We start from the raw sequence: 21,079 nt of genomic DNA, 5'->3' as shown, positions 1-21,079 counted from the left end.
GGAAGTGACCACAAAGATCATCTAGTCCAAACCCTCATCTAAAGAATGAATGGCCACCATCTCCCACTAAACCTTTGCTTCAGATTTCCTTCCCATCCTGATAACTTCAAAGATAAATTAAGTAAGGTGAGAGAACAATGTCTTATTTAAATCTGTTGAGATTAAAATTCCAAGAGACAAAAATTCCAAGCACAATTTAATCAACTTATTAGTTAGTCTAGCAATAACCAAGAAATTGAGGTCATTAGTATCTCAGTTACCAAAGACCCTATCTGAGGGTCATAGGGCTTTTAAATCCAGGTGTGTCTTCCTTCTGATTGACCCGATAGTACTTCCTTGGGGCCTCCCCTGGCAAACATAAGTCAACTCTGATTAGTAGATGGGTTGGCCTTCAGGTGTTACACCCATCTCTGACCCTCAAGGAATGCTTATTGCTTCATTAGAGACAGCCACCTCCAGCAATCTTGGCTCAACCAGGTTTTCCTTGCCTTGGTCTCCTCTACAGGTGGCCCCAAATTTTGGTAAAGGAAAAGCAAGAACACAAGATTCATCCCCTGGGGAAGACCTAAAGATGGATCACGTAGAAACATTGATTATTAAATAAGACAATCCGATATTAATTTTCCTCAATCTTTTCCTTGTCATCAGAGAAGTAGGATTCTGGGGTAGTAAAGGACAGGGCAAAGCCCAAGTCTGGAAGTGGCTGGCAGAGTGATGAGGATGCAAGCTGTCTTGGCACTGAGAGTGTTCAGGAATTTAATATTAGGGTGAGAAAGAATCCTCAGGAAAAGGAAAGCATCCAAATAGTGGGAAGGATTGAAGATAGGTTGGTCACTCTGTTAATACCTATATTGGACAGTAGAAAGTGAATCTTATTGTTTCTATCTTCCCAACATGTCTCTATATACATCTCCTTCTCTCTGCTCAACAGCCACCACTTTTGTACAGATTCTCTTCACCTCTCACCTGGAAAGTTGCTCTCCCTGCCTCAAGTCTCTGCCCACTCTAGTCCATCCTCCACTCACTTGCCAAAGTGTTTTTCCCTAAAGCTCAGGTCTGATTGTGTCACTTTCCCATCCCACCCCTTTTTCTACCAAGTGCTTACCTGTTATCTTCAGGATCAAATAGAAAACCCTCTGTTTGGCATTTAAAGCCTTTTATCTCTGACTCCTTCCTACTATTACAATCTTTTTATACTTCTCTTCATGAACTCTACTAGCCTAGTCATACTTCACACACAACACTCCATTACTGACTGTTTTTGAATCTCCAGCATTTAGCACAGTGCCGGCACATAGTAGTGATGGAGTATGGGCCCTGGGAACTCCCCCCAACCCCAGCTTTCCTCGAAATTTCCCACATGGCCAAGTCTCTGGCATTTGCCTGAGGCATTGCCTCATCCCAATAATTCTTTCAACTGGCCTTTCATTGTGGCTCCACAACCAAACCTCCAATTCTCTGTTGCCTCTAACCTAGCCCAGCCCTTCATTGTCTAGATCCCTCCCCCACTCCCCTTAATTCCATCTAGACCTCTTCTCTGTTATCATCTCAGACTACTTGGCCACTCCTAGATCACATTCAGATCTTCCCACAGTCGTTTCTGTATAAAAAGTTCATCTTGCCTCCAATAAAGTGCTCAGATTCTTAGGATCTAGCCAACAGCATGGATTCTTAAAATCTGGCATACCTCAACTGGTGTTTTAGTAAAACTTGTCTCTGACTGAAAGAACGCTTGAGTCAAATTCCTGGTCAGGGAACCATATGTTGAGGTCTAGGGTGCTAGGAATCCCAGAATGCAAGGGCAAAAGATGTGGGTCCTGTCGCAAAAGAATTTGGCTCAAGGTTTCTTTCAGTCAGAGACAAGGTTTATTAAAACACCAGTTGGGATGAGCAAGATTCCCAGTGAGTCTGTGCTATTGGTCAGATTTTAAGAATTTGAGCAATTTGGTAGACAAGACTGACCTTTTTAAGTTTGAGGTGATGGGGAGGTAACAGAGAAGGGGGCTAGATGGGATTAGGGGTAGGAATTGGCCTGGGGTGATCCAGACAATGAAGGACTGGGCTAGGTTAGAGGTAACAGAGACTTGGAGATTGGGGCAGGGTCAAAGCCACAAGGCAAGGACAGTTGAAAGGATTATACTGGGAGGACTGTGCCTCAGGGGAATGCCAGGGACTGGGCCTTGTGGGAAAGTCCAGGGGCTTTTCCTTTTCTGGGTCTAGATCCCATCCCCATCATTACTACACCTCTAGGAGGCAGGTAGTATAAATACTATTAAAGAGAAGAGGCCACTGAAGCTCAGAGGGGTTAAGTGACTTGTCTAGAGACATACAGTGAATAAATGAAAGATCTATAATTTGAACCCAGGTACTGAGAAACCATTTTTGAATGAATGTTGAATAATAAAAATAGAGCACATGGATTTTCATGCATTTAATTTCATTAATTTCTCTTTCTCCCTAGCTGAATTTTTGGGACTTTCAGGAGTTGTTGCTCTAATTGCTCTTGGGCTCCTTTTAGATTCCTTAAGCTTTAGGCCGGGGATTGACATCACAATTGCTAAGTAAGATTATTACTATTTTATGGTTTTTGCTATATTTTATTATATTTTTTCATGTTTAAGACTTTTTGATAACTTGAATTCTAACTATAGTCATGTAAACTTAAAAAACTACCTCAAGGAACTGGATCCAGATCACCTAACACTGTCTCTGCTGTGGGCTTGATTGTAGTTGAAGGGTTGCTTGTACTCCTCCAGCCAAGTGCAGAGAACCAGGACCTTTGTTTTTTATGTTTTAATGACTTCCCATTGTCACTCTGGGGGTGGGGGGTGGGGGAAAAATTCTTTGGTATTGGGGTGATCAGAGTGAGGAGGATCATGGGACTAGACCCTTGAGTTGTAATCCAATTTCGTTGTTGTTCTTTCAAACAATGCTTGATATAACAATTTTTGTTTGTGGTAGGCTGAGAAAGTCAGATTCCTGAGTCCATGAGAAAAGTGAAATGGATAGTTAAAATTAATACATTCAAATATGGCTTCCTTTCAACATAGGTTCTTATTCATGCTGTCATTTTCATGCCAATCTTTCATATTCACTTTCATTGGCATTGTGATTGGATGTGAAGATATTGGGCACTTGGAATTTCACAACCTAACTTTCATCATAATATTATTTGTAGCAGTGAATGTTACAAGGTAAGAATGAAATCTGTTGAAACTTGTTAAAATTAGGTTCTCCGGTTTATATATTTCTTTTAAAATCACTTTATTTTAAATTTATTTTTAAATTTTGTAATAAAACAAGCATTTCCATAACATAGTATAATAAAAAGATAATTGCACATGAAATTGCAAATCTATTATGCACAACTTGCTATTCCTTTTAAATATATAATAAAATTATCATGTAAATTTCTTTTTTTTCTTTTTCCTTTTTTCTTCCCTCTCTCCCCCATTCCCACCCTAGAGATGGCTACCATTAAACACAAATAGGTATACACATATATATATGTATATACATACACACACTTATTATATATGTACATATATAATATATATGTATAATGTAAAATTATTCTATACATATTTCTATCAATTGGTTCTTTAGATGCAGATAGTGCCTTTCTTCATATGTCCTTTATTTCTAGTTTGCGTATTTTTAATAGTCAAAATTATTTAGTTGCTCAAAATCATTCTTAAAACAATATTCTGTTACTGTATACAGTGTTCTCTTGGCTCTGTTCATTTTGCTCTTTATCATTTCATCGAAGTCTTTCTAGGACTTTCTGAGATTATTGAACTCATCATTTTTTATGGCACATATGGCACCGTAGTATTCCATCACAACCATGCATCACAATTTGTACAGCTATTCCCCAGTTGATGGGGATCCCTGCAATTTCCAGTTCTTTGACAACACAAAGTGAGCTGCTATAAACATCCCATTCATATTCAAAGTTATAATTACTATTTGTGAATTTCCCTCCATCTTATTTTTACTCATTATTTTCTTTGTCTCTCTTTGTATACACAAAGATATACAGATATACACTCATGTATACACACACACACGCACACACACACTAGATGAATCTATCACTTTCTCTTTAAAAGGGATAGCAAAAATATGAAGGAAAGTGGCCTAAATGTGCCAGATCTCAAATTGTATTATAAAGCAGTCATTATGAAAACAATCTGGCTAAGAAACAGAGTGGAATAGATTAGGTACACAATACATTGTAGTAAATGACCATAGTAATTTAGTGTTTGATAAACTCAAAGATCCAAGCTTTTGGGACAAAAACTCATTATTCAACAAAAAACCATTGGGAAAATGGGAAAGCTGTATGGTACAAACTAGGTATAGACCAACATCTCAAACCACATACCAAGACAAGGTCAAAATGGGTACATGATTTAGACATAAAGAGTAATACTATAAACAAATTAGGAGAGTACAGAATGGTTTATCTATTATGTCTATGGATAAGGGAAGAATTTAGGACCAAACAAGATATAGAGAGTATTAAGAAATATAAAGAAAATAAAATAGATTATTTTGATTATATAACATTAAAGCATTTTTGTACAAACAAAAGCAATACAAGCAAAATTAGAGGGAAAACAGAAAACTGGGGAAAAGTTTTTACAACAAATATCTCTGCTAAAAGTCTCATTTCTCAAATATATAGAAAATTGAATCAAATTTATAAGAATACAAGTCATTTCCCACTTGATAAATGGTCAAAGAATATGAACAGTTTTCAGATGAAATCAAAGCTATCAATAATCATGTGAAAAAATGCTCTAAATCAACTATTGATTAGAGACATGCAAATTAAAACAACTCTGAGGTACCACTTCATACCCATCAGATTGGCTAATATGACAAAAAAGGAAAATGATAAATGTTGGAGGGGATGTGGGAAAACTGAAACACTAATGCATTATTGGCAGAATTGTAAATTGATCCAACCATTCTGGAGAGTAACTTTGAACTATCAAACTGTGCATAATGTTTATCCACTACTAGGTCTGTATCCCAAATTGATTAAAAAGCAAAAGGGAAAAGAATCTAGTTGTACAAAAATATTTATAGCAAGTCTTTTTGTGATGGCTAAGAATTGGAAATTGAGGGAATGCCTATCAATTGGGGAATGGCTGAACAAATTGTGGGATATAGTTGTAATAGAATATTGTTGTGCTATAAGAAATGACAAACAGGATGGTTTCAGAAAAAACTGGACTTACTTAAACTAATACAAACTGAAGTGAGCAGAATCAGGAGAACATTGTACACAGTAACAGCAATATTATTCAATGAAGAATTGTGAATGACTTAGCTGTTCTCAGCAACACAGTGATCCAAGACACTCCCAAAGCACTCATGATCGTAAATTCTATCTGCCTCCAGAGGAAGAACTGATATTGTCTAAATACAGACTGAAGCATACTATTTTTCCCTTCCTTCCTTCCCTCCTCCCTCCCTCCCTCCCTCCTTCCTTCCTTCCTTCCTTCCTTCCTTCCTTCCTTCCTTCCTTCCTTCCTTCCTTCCTTCCTTCCTCCCTCCCTCCCTCTCTCCCTCCCTCCCTTCCTTCCTTCCTTCCTTCCTCTTTCTTTCTCTGTCTCTTTCTTTCACATAATAACTAATATGGATATATTATACATAATTGCACATGTATAACCTATATGAGATAACTTACCGTTTCAGGAAGGAGGGAAGGGTAGAATTTGGAACGCAAAAGTTAAAAAAAATGTTAAAATTAGTTTTTACATGTAATTGGAGAAAAAAATAAAATATTATTTAAAATGAAAAAGGTGGGGCACGGCATCTGAATTTACCTCCAGAATACATGATGTCTTCTTATTACAGGATTTCTGTGTGGAGTAGAAGGTTGAAATAGGGTATCTATCTATCAGGCCCCTTCCAACCCTAAAATTCTCTTATCTAAACTTTGATTTTTCTTTCTGATGCTTTTCTTTGCACAGGTTGATAACTATTCTGCTAGTAAGCCCTGTATTGCTACATTCGTGTTGTGAATTCACCTGGAAGTGGGGAATTATTATCATCTGGTCTGGCATTAAGGGATCTTTCAGTTTAATCCTGGCTCCTGATGTCCATAACTTGAATCAAGAAAAAGTAGAATTACCACAAATGGTAACTAATCAACAGCTTCAATTTTCTATTCCTCCTCCACCCTAAATTACTTTTGCAGCAGCTATCTATGTGGAAAACTATTCAGTATACTTAATTTTTTTTTCTGAATCGAGGCAGGTAGATGGTGCCACAGTGTATACATCAGTCTGGACCTGGAGTCAAAAAAAATCTGAGTTAGAATATCACCTCAGATACTAGCTAGGTGACTCTAGGCAAGTCTCTTCACCTCTGGCTCAGTTTCTTCATCTATAAAATGGGGATAATAACACCTACCTCCCAGGATTGTTGTGAAGTTAAAAGGAGATAACGTTTATAAAGTGCTTTGCAAATAACTTTGACTAATGAGCTTTGTCAAAACTATTAATTTTCCTCCATTAAGAAGAAAGAAACTCAAAAGGAACTTGAAAATGCTGATAATATGAAAAGGCCTGTGTCTTAGTTTTTGCATTCACATTGACTACCTAAGAAATAATACCATCGATTATATAATTTTGGAGGCTGTGAAAAAACCAGATGTGAATATGTCATGGCAAAAAGACAAGTGTGAGCTAAGGGACATAGTAATGTGGAATTGGGAGAGGGGGATAATTTTTTATTGATGTTTTTTGTTTTTATATTATCTTTATTTCTAGATCTATTCTTCTCTCCTCTCTTCTCCTCCCCAAATAGCTAACCCTTGTACCAAAGAACAAAAAAGAGTAAAAAAAAGCAGGTCAACAAAATCAACTCGTTAATTATCCAAATTTAACAACCCATGCCTTGATTAGAAGTGTTGGTCCATGAAATTGTTGATTGGCCGACCACCTCATTTGCTGGTGCTGGGTTTGGGAAACTCTTGTCATCTGCAATAGTTAGTTAACAAGAATTTATTGAGCACCTACAATTTACTAAATCACTCTCAACTCCAAGTTGAAATGTTCTTTCTGCTCCTTTGCACGTCAGTTTGGGAGAGGATATACAAGCATGGTAACTCTATTTTGACATTCCTGAACTCTTTTGGAGGTTCCCACTGGAGCCTAGACATACCTCAGTGCTGGAATAAGAAGCAGGCTCAGCCTTATTCGATGCAATATAATGCCACAATGATTTCTGGAGCTTTCTATATGTCTGAGAATCACCACAATTTGCTTCTAGAACCTTGTATGACTAGAGCAACAGCTGCTATTGTCCAGGAACCACCTCCCTCACTCTCTCTGTGGTTTGTACTGCTGGCAGCTGCTTGGGGCCCTTGCAATGCAAGCTGAGGACCTGCCTGGCCCTGATGATTTGGCTGCCCATAGGCTACACTGTTCTGTGTGGATCTTTATAGGCAACCCTAACTGGGCAGTTTCATCATCACCTTGACAGAGAAGATATTATATCTATGAGGTAATAAATAACTTCAGTACCTCAACTATTGTATTTAAAGAGGGAAGGGATAGGAACCTAACTTTCTCTTCCAAGTGAGGCATATCCCCCTCTCAGCACAGGTTAGTACTGTGTGATTTATGGTCTTAGAGAGTTATATAAAGCACTGAGATGCTGAATGACATCAACTAATCAATAAATCTATCAACAAGTATTTATTAAGCACCTACTGAATGCCAGACTCTGTACTAGCTAGGTTGTTGGGAATACAGGTATGGGGAATGAAATGATCCGTACTTGTAATGAGCTTCTATGCCAATAGGGGAGACAAGTACATATAAAATTTAGATACAGAATAAATATAAAGTTAACATACATATACATTTAAAAGTGGCTAAATACAAGGTCCTATGATAGGGAAGGAGCTAGCAGTTGGAGTCTCAGCTGCATTCTAAAGATATGTCTTGCCTGGGGTCATGCAGCTAATAGTTAACAGAAATAGGTCTTGAACCCAGAGCTTCATGACCAGTTATTTATCTATTCTGTCACAATGCCTCTATTCAATGGGAAAAAGTCCTTTTGTGTCATATTATTGACTAGAAGAGAATTTTTAAAAAAATCTAAATAAGGTCAGAGTTTAGATTTCTCTATGGTTGAATAATGATTAGCCTTGGAAAAATTTTAATGACTTTTTTCTTATTTGTTTATTTTTTAGTTTCTAATCTATGTGCTGGCCATATCTGTATTGAGTATGATGGTAAATTCAGTCATGGTGACTCGCTTAGCAATGACATTAGGTAAAGTATAGCAAGTTTACAACAATTATCTTGGAAAAAAATAAGGCCAATAACAAGTCATTTTAGTAGAACACATCCTTGCTTTGTTATTATCATTATTCAAATAATATTATTGTATTATAGATGGTGATTGTTGGAATAACCCATAAGTTAATTTTACATGAGACTAAAGGAGTAGTCCGTGAAGTCTAATTTCCCGATGATGCTGTGGAGCTGCTGCTCTGGGATGTGTACGGGAGTAGGATGGACTCAGGAAAACCTGGGAGAAAAGAGATGTCAAAGGAGGGCAAGAGACCTATTGACTCAACAGTGTGTGAAAGTAATCATCCTAGAATATCTCTGTTAGTGTCTATTTAAATTTGTTAACTCATGCTTATGGGGAAACCCATGGTCTAAGGACAAAATACCCCATTAATTTTATCTGAGGGACTACAAGTATTTGCAAAAATACAGACCTTTGACAGTAACAATTTTTGTATATAAAAAAAAACCCAACATTTTTCATGTATACAGTCTATCATCATAATTACTTTATTACAAAAACATTATCGACAGGGTTACTTTTGTACCCTAAGATTCACAAAGGGTAGGAAAAGAGATGAAGAAGACAAATGCTACCAATTTCCCATCGTTTATCCATGATAATAATCAGTCATTCAACAAGCATTCATAAAATGCCCACTATGCCAAACACAGGTAGATACTGTGCTAAGCACTGTAACATACAGACAAAAGTGAAATAATCCCTGATCTTAAGGAGCTTGTAGTCGGCTTGGGGGAGCGTCGGGTGGCAGACCATCCAGAGAAACAGTCCCACCACGGAGAGGATACTGAGATACTGACGAAAGAGGGGCAATACACACTAGCATGATAGCAAATAGATTTTATTGGGGGACCTTACTTATAAGGCTGGTCCTGTGTGGGGCAGGGCAGTGGTACATTTCCACAGCAAGCCTAGGACAGGCCAGATATTATATAGAAACAGATCAAAGAAGACATAGTGCTAAAAGATGCCCCAGGGTCACATGCAAGTTTTCCCACAGACAGGAGCTGTTTTGCTGTTTACAGTAACCATGATACCCAAGGTCACATTCCCAGGCTCTTGCTCCCACCATATACTCCACCCCTTGTGACCTGCTTATACATTCTTTCTGATAGTATCTTTCCCAAGGATCCATGAGTGGTACATGACTGGTTCTATTATCATGGTGGAAGCAGAGGAATTCATCAGTGAGCTACGCTGGAGACACAATTCACAACATCAAAATAAGCACAATCAGGAAAATAACATAACCAACAGGAAAACCACCTGTAGCAATTTTCTTCTACTCTATCCCAAAGGAGGTGAAGAAAGAGTCTGTGGCATCTGGTGATTATTGGGAGAACTGGATTTCTAAACTTAACTTATTACAGCCCAGCTGAATTTCTGAAATAAGTTCAGAGACAAGGAAACATGGCTTCAGTGGTTTTACAACATATTGGGGATGATACAGAATTGAATGAATCACAAAATGGAATCAGAGTAATTTGATTTTCTCAATTTCCCCTTATTGTCAGTGGGAGACCTGTCACAATTTCCTTTGACTTGTAAATATAAGAACAAGAAGACTGATTAATCATAGTATAAGGCAAAATAAGAATATCTAAGACCATGGACAATTTTTAGAAGAGATTTACATGTTACCAGGGTAACTAAGAAAGATCAGCAAATACAAATACTTTGAAACAAAAGCCAAAATAATACAATAAAGATCATCAATATGAACTAATATCAAGTCTCCTTGTATTTTAGTAACCTACTCCCAATGTCCATTTAATCAACACAGTTCATCTTGGATTTCTGATATTCCCATGTAGTCATCTGGTCTCTGGAAATATCTTCTCCTAGACATTCTGGAATAGGTCTTGTTCTCAGGCCGCTCTGAAGTGGTCTCCTCTTTAGTAGATTTGCTTCTCTGGTTCCATATTATTTGTGGACTTTTGGATGTTCCTGCTAAAATCCTTTACAAAATAGATCTCAATACAATTTACTACACCCTTCTAAATTTTACTTTTTTAATAGTTATGTGGTGAAAACCAACTCAAAATTATGGTTTTTGGTCTCATCAACAATAGAGCTATAAGAATAAAATCAAATTAGAAACCTATAGTTCACTTGAAACTTCAGAGAAATTAAGTTTTTGTATATCCCCTCAGAATCACAATACATTTCACACACACACACACACACACACACATGCACACACATGCACACACATCTGATCTTGTTGCTTTCTCAAACTTTTCCACTCTAATTCCAATTTTCCTCTTTTAAGGAGACTAGATACTGATAAGGATCTAATCCTATCCATGAAAACATAGGTAACAACACTCATTGTAAGTAGATGCTTTCCACCCATAAGTTCCATGGGTACACAAATGAAGTTGAGAATAGTTTATATCAAATGACTTGTCTATAGCAGGGCTATCCAACCTTAGGTTTTTATTGAAACAATAGACAATATATTTTGATTTGCCATTTTAGTGAGAGCTCTGAGGTGCTCGGCTTCATTTACTAAAGCATATATGTAAATTTCTATGCATAAATCACACTTGGGGCTGCATGCGGTCCGTGGGCCACATTTTGGACAGCCCTGGTCTATAGCAAAATGTGTTCAGTTGTTGACCATATTCAAATGGAATAGATACTACATAAACATTAACTACTGCTCTTGGATATCCTTTGAGCAAGAGGAGCAACTTTAAGGTAATTCCTGAGCAATTTGCATATATGTTAGGACATGTTCTACACGTAGGTGTTAATCTCAGATTAAATAACAAATCTAAGTAAAATTGTATTTCCCATTGAGATAATACAAGATAGTTCATAAATTACTCTCCATTAAGATAACTGATTGCAATGAAATTCTATTCCTTAAAACAAAACAGAAGTGTCTGACGTTAACCTCACAAATTAATAGACATTCATGTCTTTGTTTCACTAGCTTCTTTATTTGTCCAATCATTCCCATATCATTCTGAAATATTTTAAAGATCTTATCTTCTATGTGAATTTATAACGATTAACAGGCAAATGATAAGCCCAAGTACCAATTTACATAGTTGCTTAGGATATGGAATGACTCTAAATTCAGATTGAAGAACAGCAAGATATTTTATACTTAGATCTTCATATATTATCACAATGACAAACTTCCATTGTTCACTTGCCCTGATAATAGAAATTTGTTATAAGAGGAAAAAGCAGGAACATGATTATAATAGCATCAAAACTGGTCCTCCAGGCTTAAGCCCAAGGGTACAGAATGACTCAACACATGTACAACCAGGATAAAGCAAACTTAGCTCTGTTTGATTTCAGTTAAGAGTCACAGTTAATAGCCAATTATACAGCAAAATTTCACCTCATTTACAGGGTATTATAGTCACACTCAGGATTAACCAGGTGGGAAATATTCCTGTTCAAAAGGAAATAACACAATGGGGAAACTGGATCAAGAAGATTCTATCTCAGGCCATGCCAAGGTAATCCCTTTGACTTTTTCCAGATCTAAACATTCACAAGATACAGTTTAGGATCACACTTCCTCTGAGAAGTTTTTGGCATTTCTCTTGAATGGTGGATTCCTGACTCAATGATCGATCAGATAATCATACCTCAATTCAAAACTCAGAACAATATAAATTACAGTCCCAAGAGATTTTACCTCAGAGAGCAAATTTTGCTAATCGCAGCTTAGGGTCAGATACAGTTTTCATCACTCTCATGTTGTTGCAATTGGCAATAAAGGTTTACCAGGCCACATACACACATAAAATGTTTTCACTTAGCATCCTTCATTTGTTCTTTTTCTTCTTTTCTACAAGTTTAAACTCATCCTGGTGTAAAATTCAACAATTACATTCTGGACTTACACTTAGTGAATATATGAACCACAAGTCATCACATGAATCACTTCTATATTATAAACAAACTTGTGAATTCTCCACTCCTTTTCAAGGAGTGCATGAAGAGATTCCATCTTTCCTGTAAGCCAATTCATTGTTTAGGAATTGTATAGCCCTAACAAGCTCTTTGTCTGGGCTGAGAAGAATCTATGACCTTGCCCAAGAAGGTCCTTGTAAGTTTACAAACAAGGAGATTCTATAAGGTCTAGTACCTTTTCCCACACAGTAATTAGCAAATTTTTCTTTTTTCCCCTATAATTTTTCCAGTCCCTACTCAACCTTATCACTCAATTGTGGCCCTACCTGGAAGGATTTTTTCCCAGGTTATTACTCTTATCTGTGGGGAATCAGACTCACTCCTGTTTCTTTTGAATGCTGGTATTCCCATGCAAAAGCATTCAAGGCTATTTACTGCTAGGGTTTCTTTCATTTAAGCCTACTGGCAAAGATCTAAAGTGACAGTCTTGCATTTTTACCCCTCTATCTTTTAGGACATGTGAAACTTCTCTTTTAGAATTAGATTAAAACCCTTTAAAACTGTACCTGTCTTGTTTCTTTCATATTCTGATCAGACACTTCCATAACCTTCCCTTATTCTTGGTTGTAATTGCTCCTTTCCCCTTGGGAATATCATATTCCAAGCCCTCTGATCCTATAGTGTAGAATTTGCTAAATCTTGTGTTATCCTGACTGTAGCTCCATGATATTTAAATTGTTTCTTTCTGGCTGCTTGCAATATTTTCTCTTTGGCCTGGGAGCTCTGGAATTTGGCTATATCACTAGGAGTTTTCATTTTGAGATCTATTCCAGGGGGTGATTGGTGGATTCTTTCAACTTCTATTTTACCCTCTGATTTTAGAATTTTGGGGCAGTTTTTCTTGATAATTTATTGAACTATGACGATTGCTATCCCTGATCTGTTTTTACCTTCACATGAAGCATAATAGTTTTTACTCTGACCCCTTATTTCAACTCTGTGTGAATCTTTATTTTTATGTGTTTCTTGTAAAGAACCTATTGTTATAGTCAGTTTTCACATCCATTCTGCTATCTTCTTCCCTCTTATGTGTGAGGTCATCCCATTCACGTTTTACAGTTATGATTGTTAATTCTGTATTTCTTTTCATTCTATTTTCTTATATTTTACATTTTCTTTTTTTCCCATCTACTGTTTTAAAAGAGTAAGAGAGCTGTGAGCAAGGAGGGAGGAGTATGCTCAGCACTATACTCTAGGTTTCATGGATTCTGCTTTGGTACCTCTGCCCCTGTTCTGTTTCCCTCATTCAAAACCAATCACAGGTTCACATCCATTCTTGCTTTCCTTTTAAATCCCTCTTAGAAATTCATACTTTGTGGTTAAAGTTTTATTTTTGTTTAGGACCAATCCTCCCCTTAATCTATAATTCTTATTCTCTCATCTCACTGCTCCATTTTCCTTCCTATTTTCCTGTTTTATGGTATTCAGCTGTGCATATTCTGCCACCATTTCAGAAAGTGAAAGAGATTCGTGTTGTCCACTTCCTCTACCCCTTCCTACTTGTTTGTAGTTTTCTACTTACATAGCCTAATTATTTAAGATCATTTCCTCCATCTTCCCCCTCTCCTTTCCTTTCTTCTTTTAAGACAAAAATAATAAAGACAGTCTATGACCCCTGATGACAGTAGGTCTCTGAGGGAACATAAGTATTACCTCCACATATTATGATGTAAACAATTTATCCTTGTTTAGTCTCTTGCTTGCTTGCTTACCTTTCTGTTTCTCTTGACTCCTTTGTATCTGATAGTTTCTACTCAGCTCTGTTCTTTTCCTCAGGAATGTTTAGAAGTCCTCTATTTCACTAAAGATTCATTTCCTCCCTTCCTGGATTATAGTTATTTTTTCTGGCTAAATTATTCTTTGTTTAAGCCAATTCTTTGACTTTTGGAATATCATGTTCTAAGTTCTCCCCTCCTTTATAGCTGTGGTTCCTAAATCTTATGCAATCCTCACTGTGATTCCTCAATTTTCACTTCTTTCTTTCTGGCTGCTTGCATATTTTTTCTTTGACTTGGAAGCCCTTGATTTTGGCTATAATGTGGGAGTTTTCATTTTGAGATTTCTTTCTAGGAGTGACAAATTGGTTCTTTTCATTTTGCCCTCTGGTTCTAAGGGAGCTGGGATATTTTCTGTTATGATTTCTTGAAATGTATCTAGGCTCTCTTTTTAGACATGATTTTCAGTCCAATGATTCTTAAATGATCACTCTGTTATCTATTTTCCATATCAGTTATTTTTGATATGAGATACTTGGTCTGCTCGAGGGTGAAGTCAGAGCCCTGCCATGGCCGGAACTCTATACATTCCTGACCTGGGTTTGGGTTTAGGTGACACAGCTATGGGCTTGCATTTGACTGGAACTTCAGTGGGCTGTTGCTGGATTCAGCCACTACTGGCCAGCTGTAAACTATGCAGGTTCAGACTGTAGGATAGCCTTTAGTGTGGGCTTCTTACCCTAGTTATTATGCTATAGGCTTCAAAGTAGGCTGGGGCTAGGATCTGAAACCCTACTATGCTTTCTCTTGGGGCCAGAGCAACACATCTGCTGCTCACTTCTGTGCTTGCTCTTTGCTCAGTATGTAATCTGATTGCAACTAATCCTTACCTTAGAACAAAACCCCTGTGCGTAGGTCACCATGAGTGCTCCTCTCCCTAGTACTCCACCATTTGGCCTAGACCCCCCTCCTCAATCTGTACTGGATTTATCACCCAGATTTGGATGATGAACTACTGAGCTGCCAGTGAGCACCTGTTCCAGCTCTTGCACAAAATCAGTCTCCTCCGTACTGGATCTGAGGCTTCTTGTCTTGGTGCACAGCTATGAACAGGCCCCTGTTTTGTTCATGCACTGGAATACTTGTGGTATTGTGTTCACGACTAGACCCTGTCCTCAGTGTCTGCAGACGTCTCTGGCTGTCTCCTTATGCTGACTTGGGCTAGAAAAATGACAGTGATTTTTTTTGTCTTGAATCTCCCATCAGGCCTTAGTTTGATGCATTAAACTGTGAGAGAGAGGCTGATTTTACTGCTCCCTCCTCTACCACCATCTTGGCTAGTCTTCCCTCAGTGCCTTTTCCTAAACTAGTGGCAGCTATTTATGTAGTTTAGGTTTACAAAATAATTTCCTCCCAATAACCCTGTAGTTAGTGTCAGAATTATTACTTCCATTTTATGGAAGAAGAAATCAAGGTACAGAGAAGTGAGGTTATTTGCCCATGGTTATATACCTAAGTTGCAGAAACAGAACTTGCACTCAGGTCTTTTGACTCCAAGGCTAGTGATCTTTCCATCACACTAAAATTCATTCTAGTAACAAGGAAACTTTGAAAAGGAAAAGAGGGTACAACAGGGCAACATGAAGCCTGAACGTGATGGGTTAAAAGTAAGAGGATGAGTTCCATTCTCTTTGCTTTGATGATGACAATTGGAGAATGAGTTATAGATTGCTTTTATACACATGCATAGGAGGCTTTACGGTTTTGTTTTATGTTAGCTCAAATTGGTTCAGTTAATTCATTTCCTTCTTCCCCATCACGTACCTCTTTTACTAGTTGCCTTCTGCTACTTATAACAGTGGCACAGGGCCTCTCCAACTTTGAGAGTTGGGGCAAAATGCTTTGATTTCCCTTGCCCCAAGGGTAGCTCTGTATTGAAGAGATACTGTGAAGGTAGAAATAGCTTACTTTAGGAATTATTGGATATAAAGAGTGAACTAGAGCAGAGAATCAAAAATGACTTTAAGGATTTGGGTGCCTAGAAGGTTGGTGGGAGCATTGGCAGGAATAGGGAAGTTTGAGATGAAGGGCTGCTTTTTGTGTTTGGGAGAGGGGAAAATGAATTTGCTTTTAATTGTGTTGAATTTGAGTTAATTGCAGGAGGTAGAAGTAGAGGTTTGAAAATAAAACTTGAGTAAGCTTAAGAAAAACTCCGGGGAGAGGATTCTGGGAAGATGGGGGAGAGGATTCTGGGAAGATGGGGGAGAGGATTCTGGGAAGATGGAAGAGTAGGTCAGAAAATTCCAAACTCTCAAGATTTTCCCCCACAAAAGAGTTAAAGTAGCACCTTAGGGTGAACAAAGTAGAGTGGAGACAAAGGAAAATAGGGGCACACCCAGAATCTTCCTAAGGCAGTTTGAGAAGATCTGAAGAAAAACCCCAGGACTGTGTTTGGTTCCGGTGAGGAGTAAACACCTCCAGGCTAGGTTCCATTTTAACAAGCTGGCAAGCCACTTAAACCACTAGCAGCAAGCCCTGGGGTTAGTTGGCTGCCTCAGTCCCAGTCACTGGAACTTTTTTCGCTAGGATAGTGAGGGGAGATATGCATTTGAGCCCAGGAAGATTGCAGATACCTCTGCTGACGAGGAACGCCGGACCCAGCTGTGCTGTGAAGAGCGGTGAGGGCAAGAAGGAACCAGTAGTGGGGCAGAAAGCCCCTGACTGTGGGCATTTACAGGAGGTTGAAGGTTTAGCTTTGTTTCCAGGCTAGAGGGAACTGAAGATCTGGGGCAAGAGGCACCATTTCCCATACCCCAGGGCTAGAGTGATTATAAAAATCAAGTTACTACCACAAAAAAAAAATGCACAGGCAAAGGAGAAAGAATCCAACCACAGAAACCTATTACAAGAATAGAGATGACCAGGGTTCATCTTCAGAGGAGGACATTGAAGTAAAGAAATCCCCAAAGAGCAGCGTTAAATGGTCACTTTGTGATACCTGAGCAGCCAGGTATTGCTAAAAAAAACCCTGCCCCAACCCCTAACTAAAAAACCCCAGTTTGCATAAGAAAAACAGACTTAGTTCCTGCCATTTGGCATTCAGCAGGTGTCCTTGGCACCCCCCCCCCCCTCCCCGCCCCCGCCACCCGTGACTGTTCTGGGAGTATGGAGTATGGCCAGGGGAAGGGCCTGATGCTCAGCAATCTCTGTTTCTTTCCTGAGTATGCTGAGAGACGTCTCTATCTTGTGTCAACAAACCCAGCTGGAGCGTCCCTTGGTCTGCCTATGGCCTTGAAGGATGAAGGCCTCAGCCCCGGACATTCTCTTGAATTCCTTATTCTTATCTTATGTTGTGGGATGTAAATGGCAAATTGGACAGAGAGATCCTGGGTTGTAATTCAGTTGACGCTTTGTCAGCTGTATGATATGCTGTACTTGTAGTCTGTTTAGGAGGTTCCTCTTCATGTATCATAATCACAAAAGTGGAAGAGGCTTGCCAAGCCTGCTAAAACAACATATGCAAGTTTCAAGAGATAATTAACCACTGCTCCTTGATCTGTTGTATAAATTTGACCTCACCCCAAACTCTTGGTCATTTTGATTTGGGTTGAAACCCGAACGGCCGCCGACTAATAAATTCTCCATTTAAAACTTATACTCTGTGGTGTGTCTCATTCGCTCTTGGTATAACAACTTGACCAAAAAGAATTTGTAGAAGATCTTTAGAAAGACTTTAAAAATCAAATGACAGAGATGGAGGAAAAACTAAAGCTAAAAATAATCCAGGAAAAACAAGAAGGTTATGAAAGGAAAGTCAATCAATTAGAAAAGGAGATTCAGAATCTCAAGGAGAAAAATGACACCTTGAAAATTAGAATTGGGCAAAGTGAAGCCAGTGAAATTATAAGAGATCAAGAAATAATTAAACAAAACATGAATAATGGAAAAAATACAAGAGAAAATGAAACATCTTATAAGAAAAACAACAGATTTGGAGAATAAAGAAGAGAAAATATAAAAATAATTGGACTAACTGAAAGTTATGATCAAAAAAAGAATCTTGAGGCGATAATACAAGAAATAAATAAAGAAAATTGTCCTGAAGCATTAGAACAAGGCAGGGAAGTAGAAATAGAAAAAATCCACCGAACACCACTTAAAAGAGATCCTGTGAGAAAAACTCATAGGAATATCATAGTCAAATTCCGAAATCCCCAGATCAAGGATAAAATATTAAAAGCATCAAGGTTAAAACAATTTAAGTATGATGGTGCCACAGTTAGAATTACACAAGACCTAGCAGCAGAGACATTAAAGGACTGCAGGTCTTGGAACACAATATATCGAAGAGCAAAAGACTTGGGGCTCCAGACGAAAATATCATACCCTTCAAATTTCAGTATTATCTTGAATGAAAAAATAGACATTTGACAAACCCTCAGACTTTCAAGACTTTGTTAAAAAAATCCTCAACTTAATAGAAGATTCAAAATACAAGAACCAAGAGAAACATAAGGTACATACCAAAGACTGACAATAAGGGATTTACAAGAACAGACTGCTTACCTTTTATATAACATAAAATGTAAAATGTATGTCTGACATTCTTATTAATAATTATCAAGCTTATAAGAAAGAAGGGGATAAACCTGACTGATATGAATTCTAAAAGTAAAACCATTTAGAAACAGCTAAAAAGTAACTATTTTATACAAAAGAGGTGCAAGAAGAAGAAAGGATACAGAGGATTTAGATGGGGGAGGAAGGCTGGTAGTTCTGATAATTTACTTTCATCAGGAATGGGTTTAAGAGGGAAAAATACATACATATTTAGAAGAGTATAAAAAGTCTTCTAAATTTAGAAGAAATAAAATGGTAAGGCTATAGTGAAGGGGGAGAGGACAAGGGAGGGATTAGGACAAGGGAGGGATTTTTAGAGGGGAGAATGAGGGAATAGGTAAAGGGTGTTTAGATTAATGGCGAGGCAGGAGGGATAGGAAATGAGATTTTACAAACATAAAAACAAGATCAGGAGTAGAGTATGTGTGGGAAAGTATATGTCTATATATGCATGTATATATGTATAAGTGTATGTATACATCTCTATGTGTATGTATATATCAAGATCGAAACTATATTGTAGCCTTCTGGGGAGTGGGGGGAGGGAAAAAAAGAACGTTAAAAAGTACACAGCAGAGAATAAAAGAAAACACAAGGAAACAAAGAAATGATGGACAATTCTCAACACAAGGTGTGTTATTTATCACACAGACTTTCTTGAAATGAAAATATATTGTTACATATTTTGAATCCTTTCATGTTCTGGTATGCACATGACATGCTTTTTTTTTCTTTCTCATTTTGTATTTAAGTTTATGATATGTTTTTGTTTCTTTTCTCTATTCTGTATTTGTGTTCTGGTAAAATAAAATAAAATTTAAAAAAAAGAAAAACTCTGACACATTACCTTAGGTAAGTCTCTTAACCTCCCATCCTCAACTATAAAATGAGAAGGCTATGGATTTAGTTGGACTCTAGATCCTTGATCCTATGTAGTTGGGAGTTTTCCACATAGAGGAGATAATTGAAACCATAAAGATGGATGTTATCTTCAAAGTAAAGAGAGAAGAATCCAGGATAAGGGGTTGGACATTTAAGGAAAATATGCACATATACATGTGCATTCACACACACACACACACACACACACACACACACACACACACTTGTGTGTGATAGGCAGTGCCTGGCAAATTTAGGTTGGCCTTTGTTTGAACAGTATGACTTGACAATATGAAAGATAGTTCTGATATAGAGAGAAAAACCTGGGCAGGATGTCTGGACACAGGTACACATATTCCAGTTCTGACAGCCACTGACTATGTTATTTTGAGCCAATTACTTCTCTGTAAAATTAGAAAATTGGATTAGATAGTCTCTGAGATCCCTTTGAGTTCTAAGATTCTGTGTATATGTGTGTATGTCTTCATTCACACATTGAGCCCTAAGATTGTGTGTGTGTGTGTGTGTGTGTGTGTGTGTGTGTGTTTGATCTCCAACATTCACCATTTAATCATATGACCTTTCATTTTCCCTTGGCACTATGGATACTGTTTTAGAGATACTTTTCTTCTTTTCACAGATCTTTGTGTTATTTCCCTCCCAAGACAAATGGCAATGCAAAATGCCATTCTACACATACAAGAGGTGATTGACAATGCAATTATATTATCTAAAACTGAAAACATTTTGACAAATATTATTTGGTCCACAGTAGAAGAAAAAACCAAAATTGATTTCCCCAATATTGTAAGTCATGTTATTTTTAAAAAATAATGCTTCTCTTTCCTTTGCTTAGTCTGAGTTGGTTCTGATGTCAGCACACTGAAAAATCTAATTAGTAGTTTCGCTATTTGGGCAAAATAGATTTGGTGAAGTTGGACTTTGAGGAAAGAGTCTTGCCTGATGAAGTACCAATAGGTCAAATCTTCAATGGCAAGAGAGTGTTTTAGGGGAAAGTCCAAATTTGGTGGATGGTGATATTTAATATCCAGAAAAAAATTGTGTGTGCTAGACTTGGAGTCAGGAAATCTATATTTAAATCTTGCCTCATATTCTTACTAGCTTCTTCATCTTTAAAATGGTGCTAATAAAAGCAATTACTTCACAGGGTTTCAAATGAGATAATATATATAAAGAAGTAGGTAAAACTTAAAACTATGTAAATGGCAGCTGTGGTTGTAATGTTTTGGTTGCAGTGAGGTTCAAGAGACCTCATGGTCAAGAGGAAACTGTAGTTTTCTGTGGAGAGGAGAGAAAAGACAGCCAATTTGTAGAAATGTCTGTGGAAGCACTGGTTTTCCACTGGCCTCCCTGTGGAGTATCCTTTTCCATTCCAATCGTTGAAAAGAAGGTGTTCTATTGTGGGCATTATTTTCCAGTTGAGGAGTCAGCCCAGTTTCAACAACTTTACTTCTTTTGCTCTTTGTTGAGTGCAATGATTTGACAACTTCTTCATAATTTCTCTAGAGCATATTTCAGATTCATGCATACATGTCTTTACAAATACATCTTTATGG

The 21,079-nt window shown here is 37.6% G+C and overlaps 1 protein-coding gene across 1 annotated transcript in view; it reads left to right on the top strand.

Annotated features, from left to right (window-relative positions):
* Positions 1-21,079, top strand: part of SLC9C2 (solute carrier family 9 member C2 (putative)) — a 109,721-nt gene that overhangs the window by 23,358 nt on the left and 65,284 nt on the right. Inside the window, exons 7-11 of the mRNA XM_036755503.1 lie at positions 2,462-2,561; positions 3,051-3,194; positions 5,988-6,156; positions 8,219-8,300; positions 20,143-20,313. Of these exons, the coding sequence (XP_036611398.1) occupies positions 2,462-2,561; positions 3,051-3,194; positions 5,988-6,156; positions 8,219-8,300; positions 20,143-20,313 (666 nt within the window). The remainder of the gene's footprint in view (positions 1-2,461; positions 2,562-3,050; positions 3,195-5,987; positions 6,157-8,218; positions 8,301-20,142; positions 20,314-21,079) is intronic.

This window comes from Trichosurus vulpecula, chromosome 4, assembly GCF_011100635.1.
Source record: "Trichosurus vulpecula isolate mTriVul1 chromosome 4, mTriVul1.pri, whole genome shotgun sequence".
NCBI lineage: Eukaryota > Metazoa > Chordata > Mammalia > Diprotodontia > Phalangeridae > Trichosurus > Trichosurus vulpecula.
The sequence above is the reverse complement of the archived record's forward strand: the minus strand, read 5'-3'. Positions and strand labels throughout refer to the sequence as shown.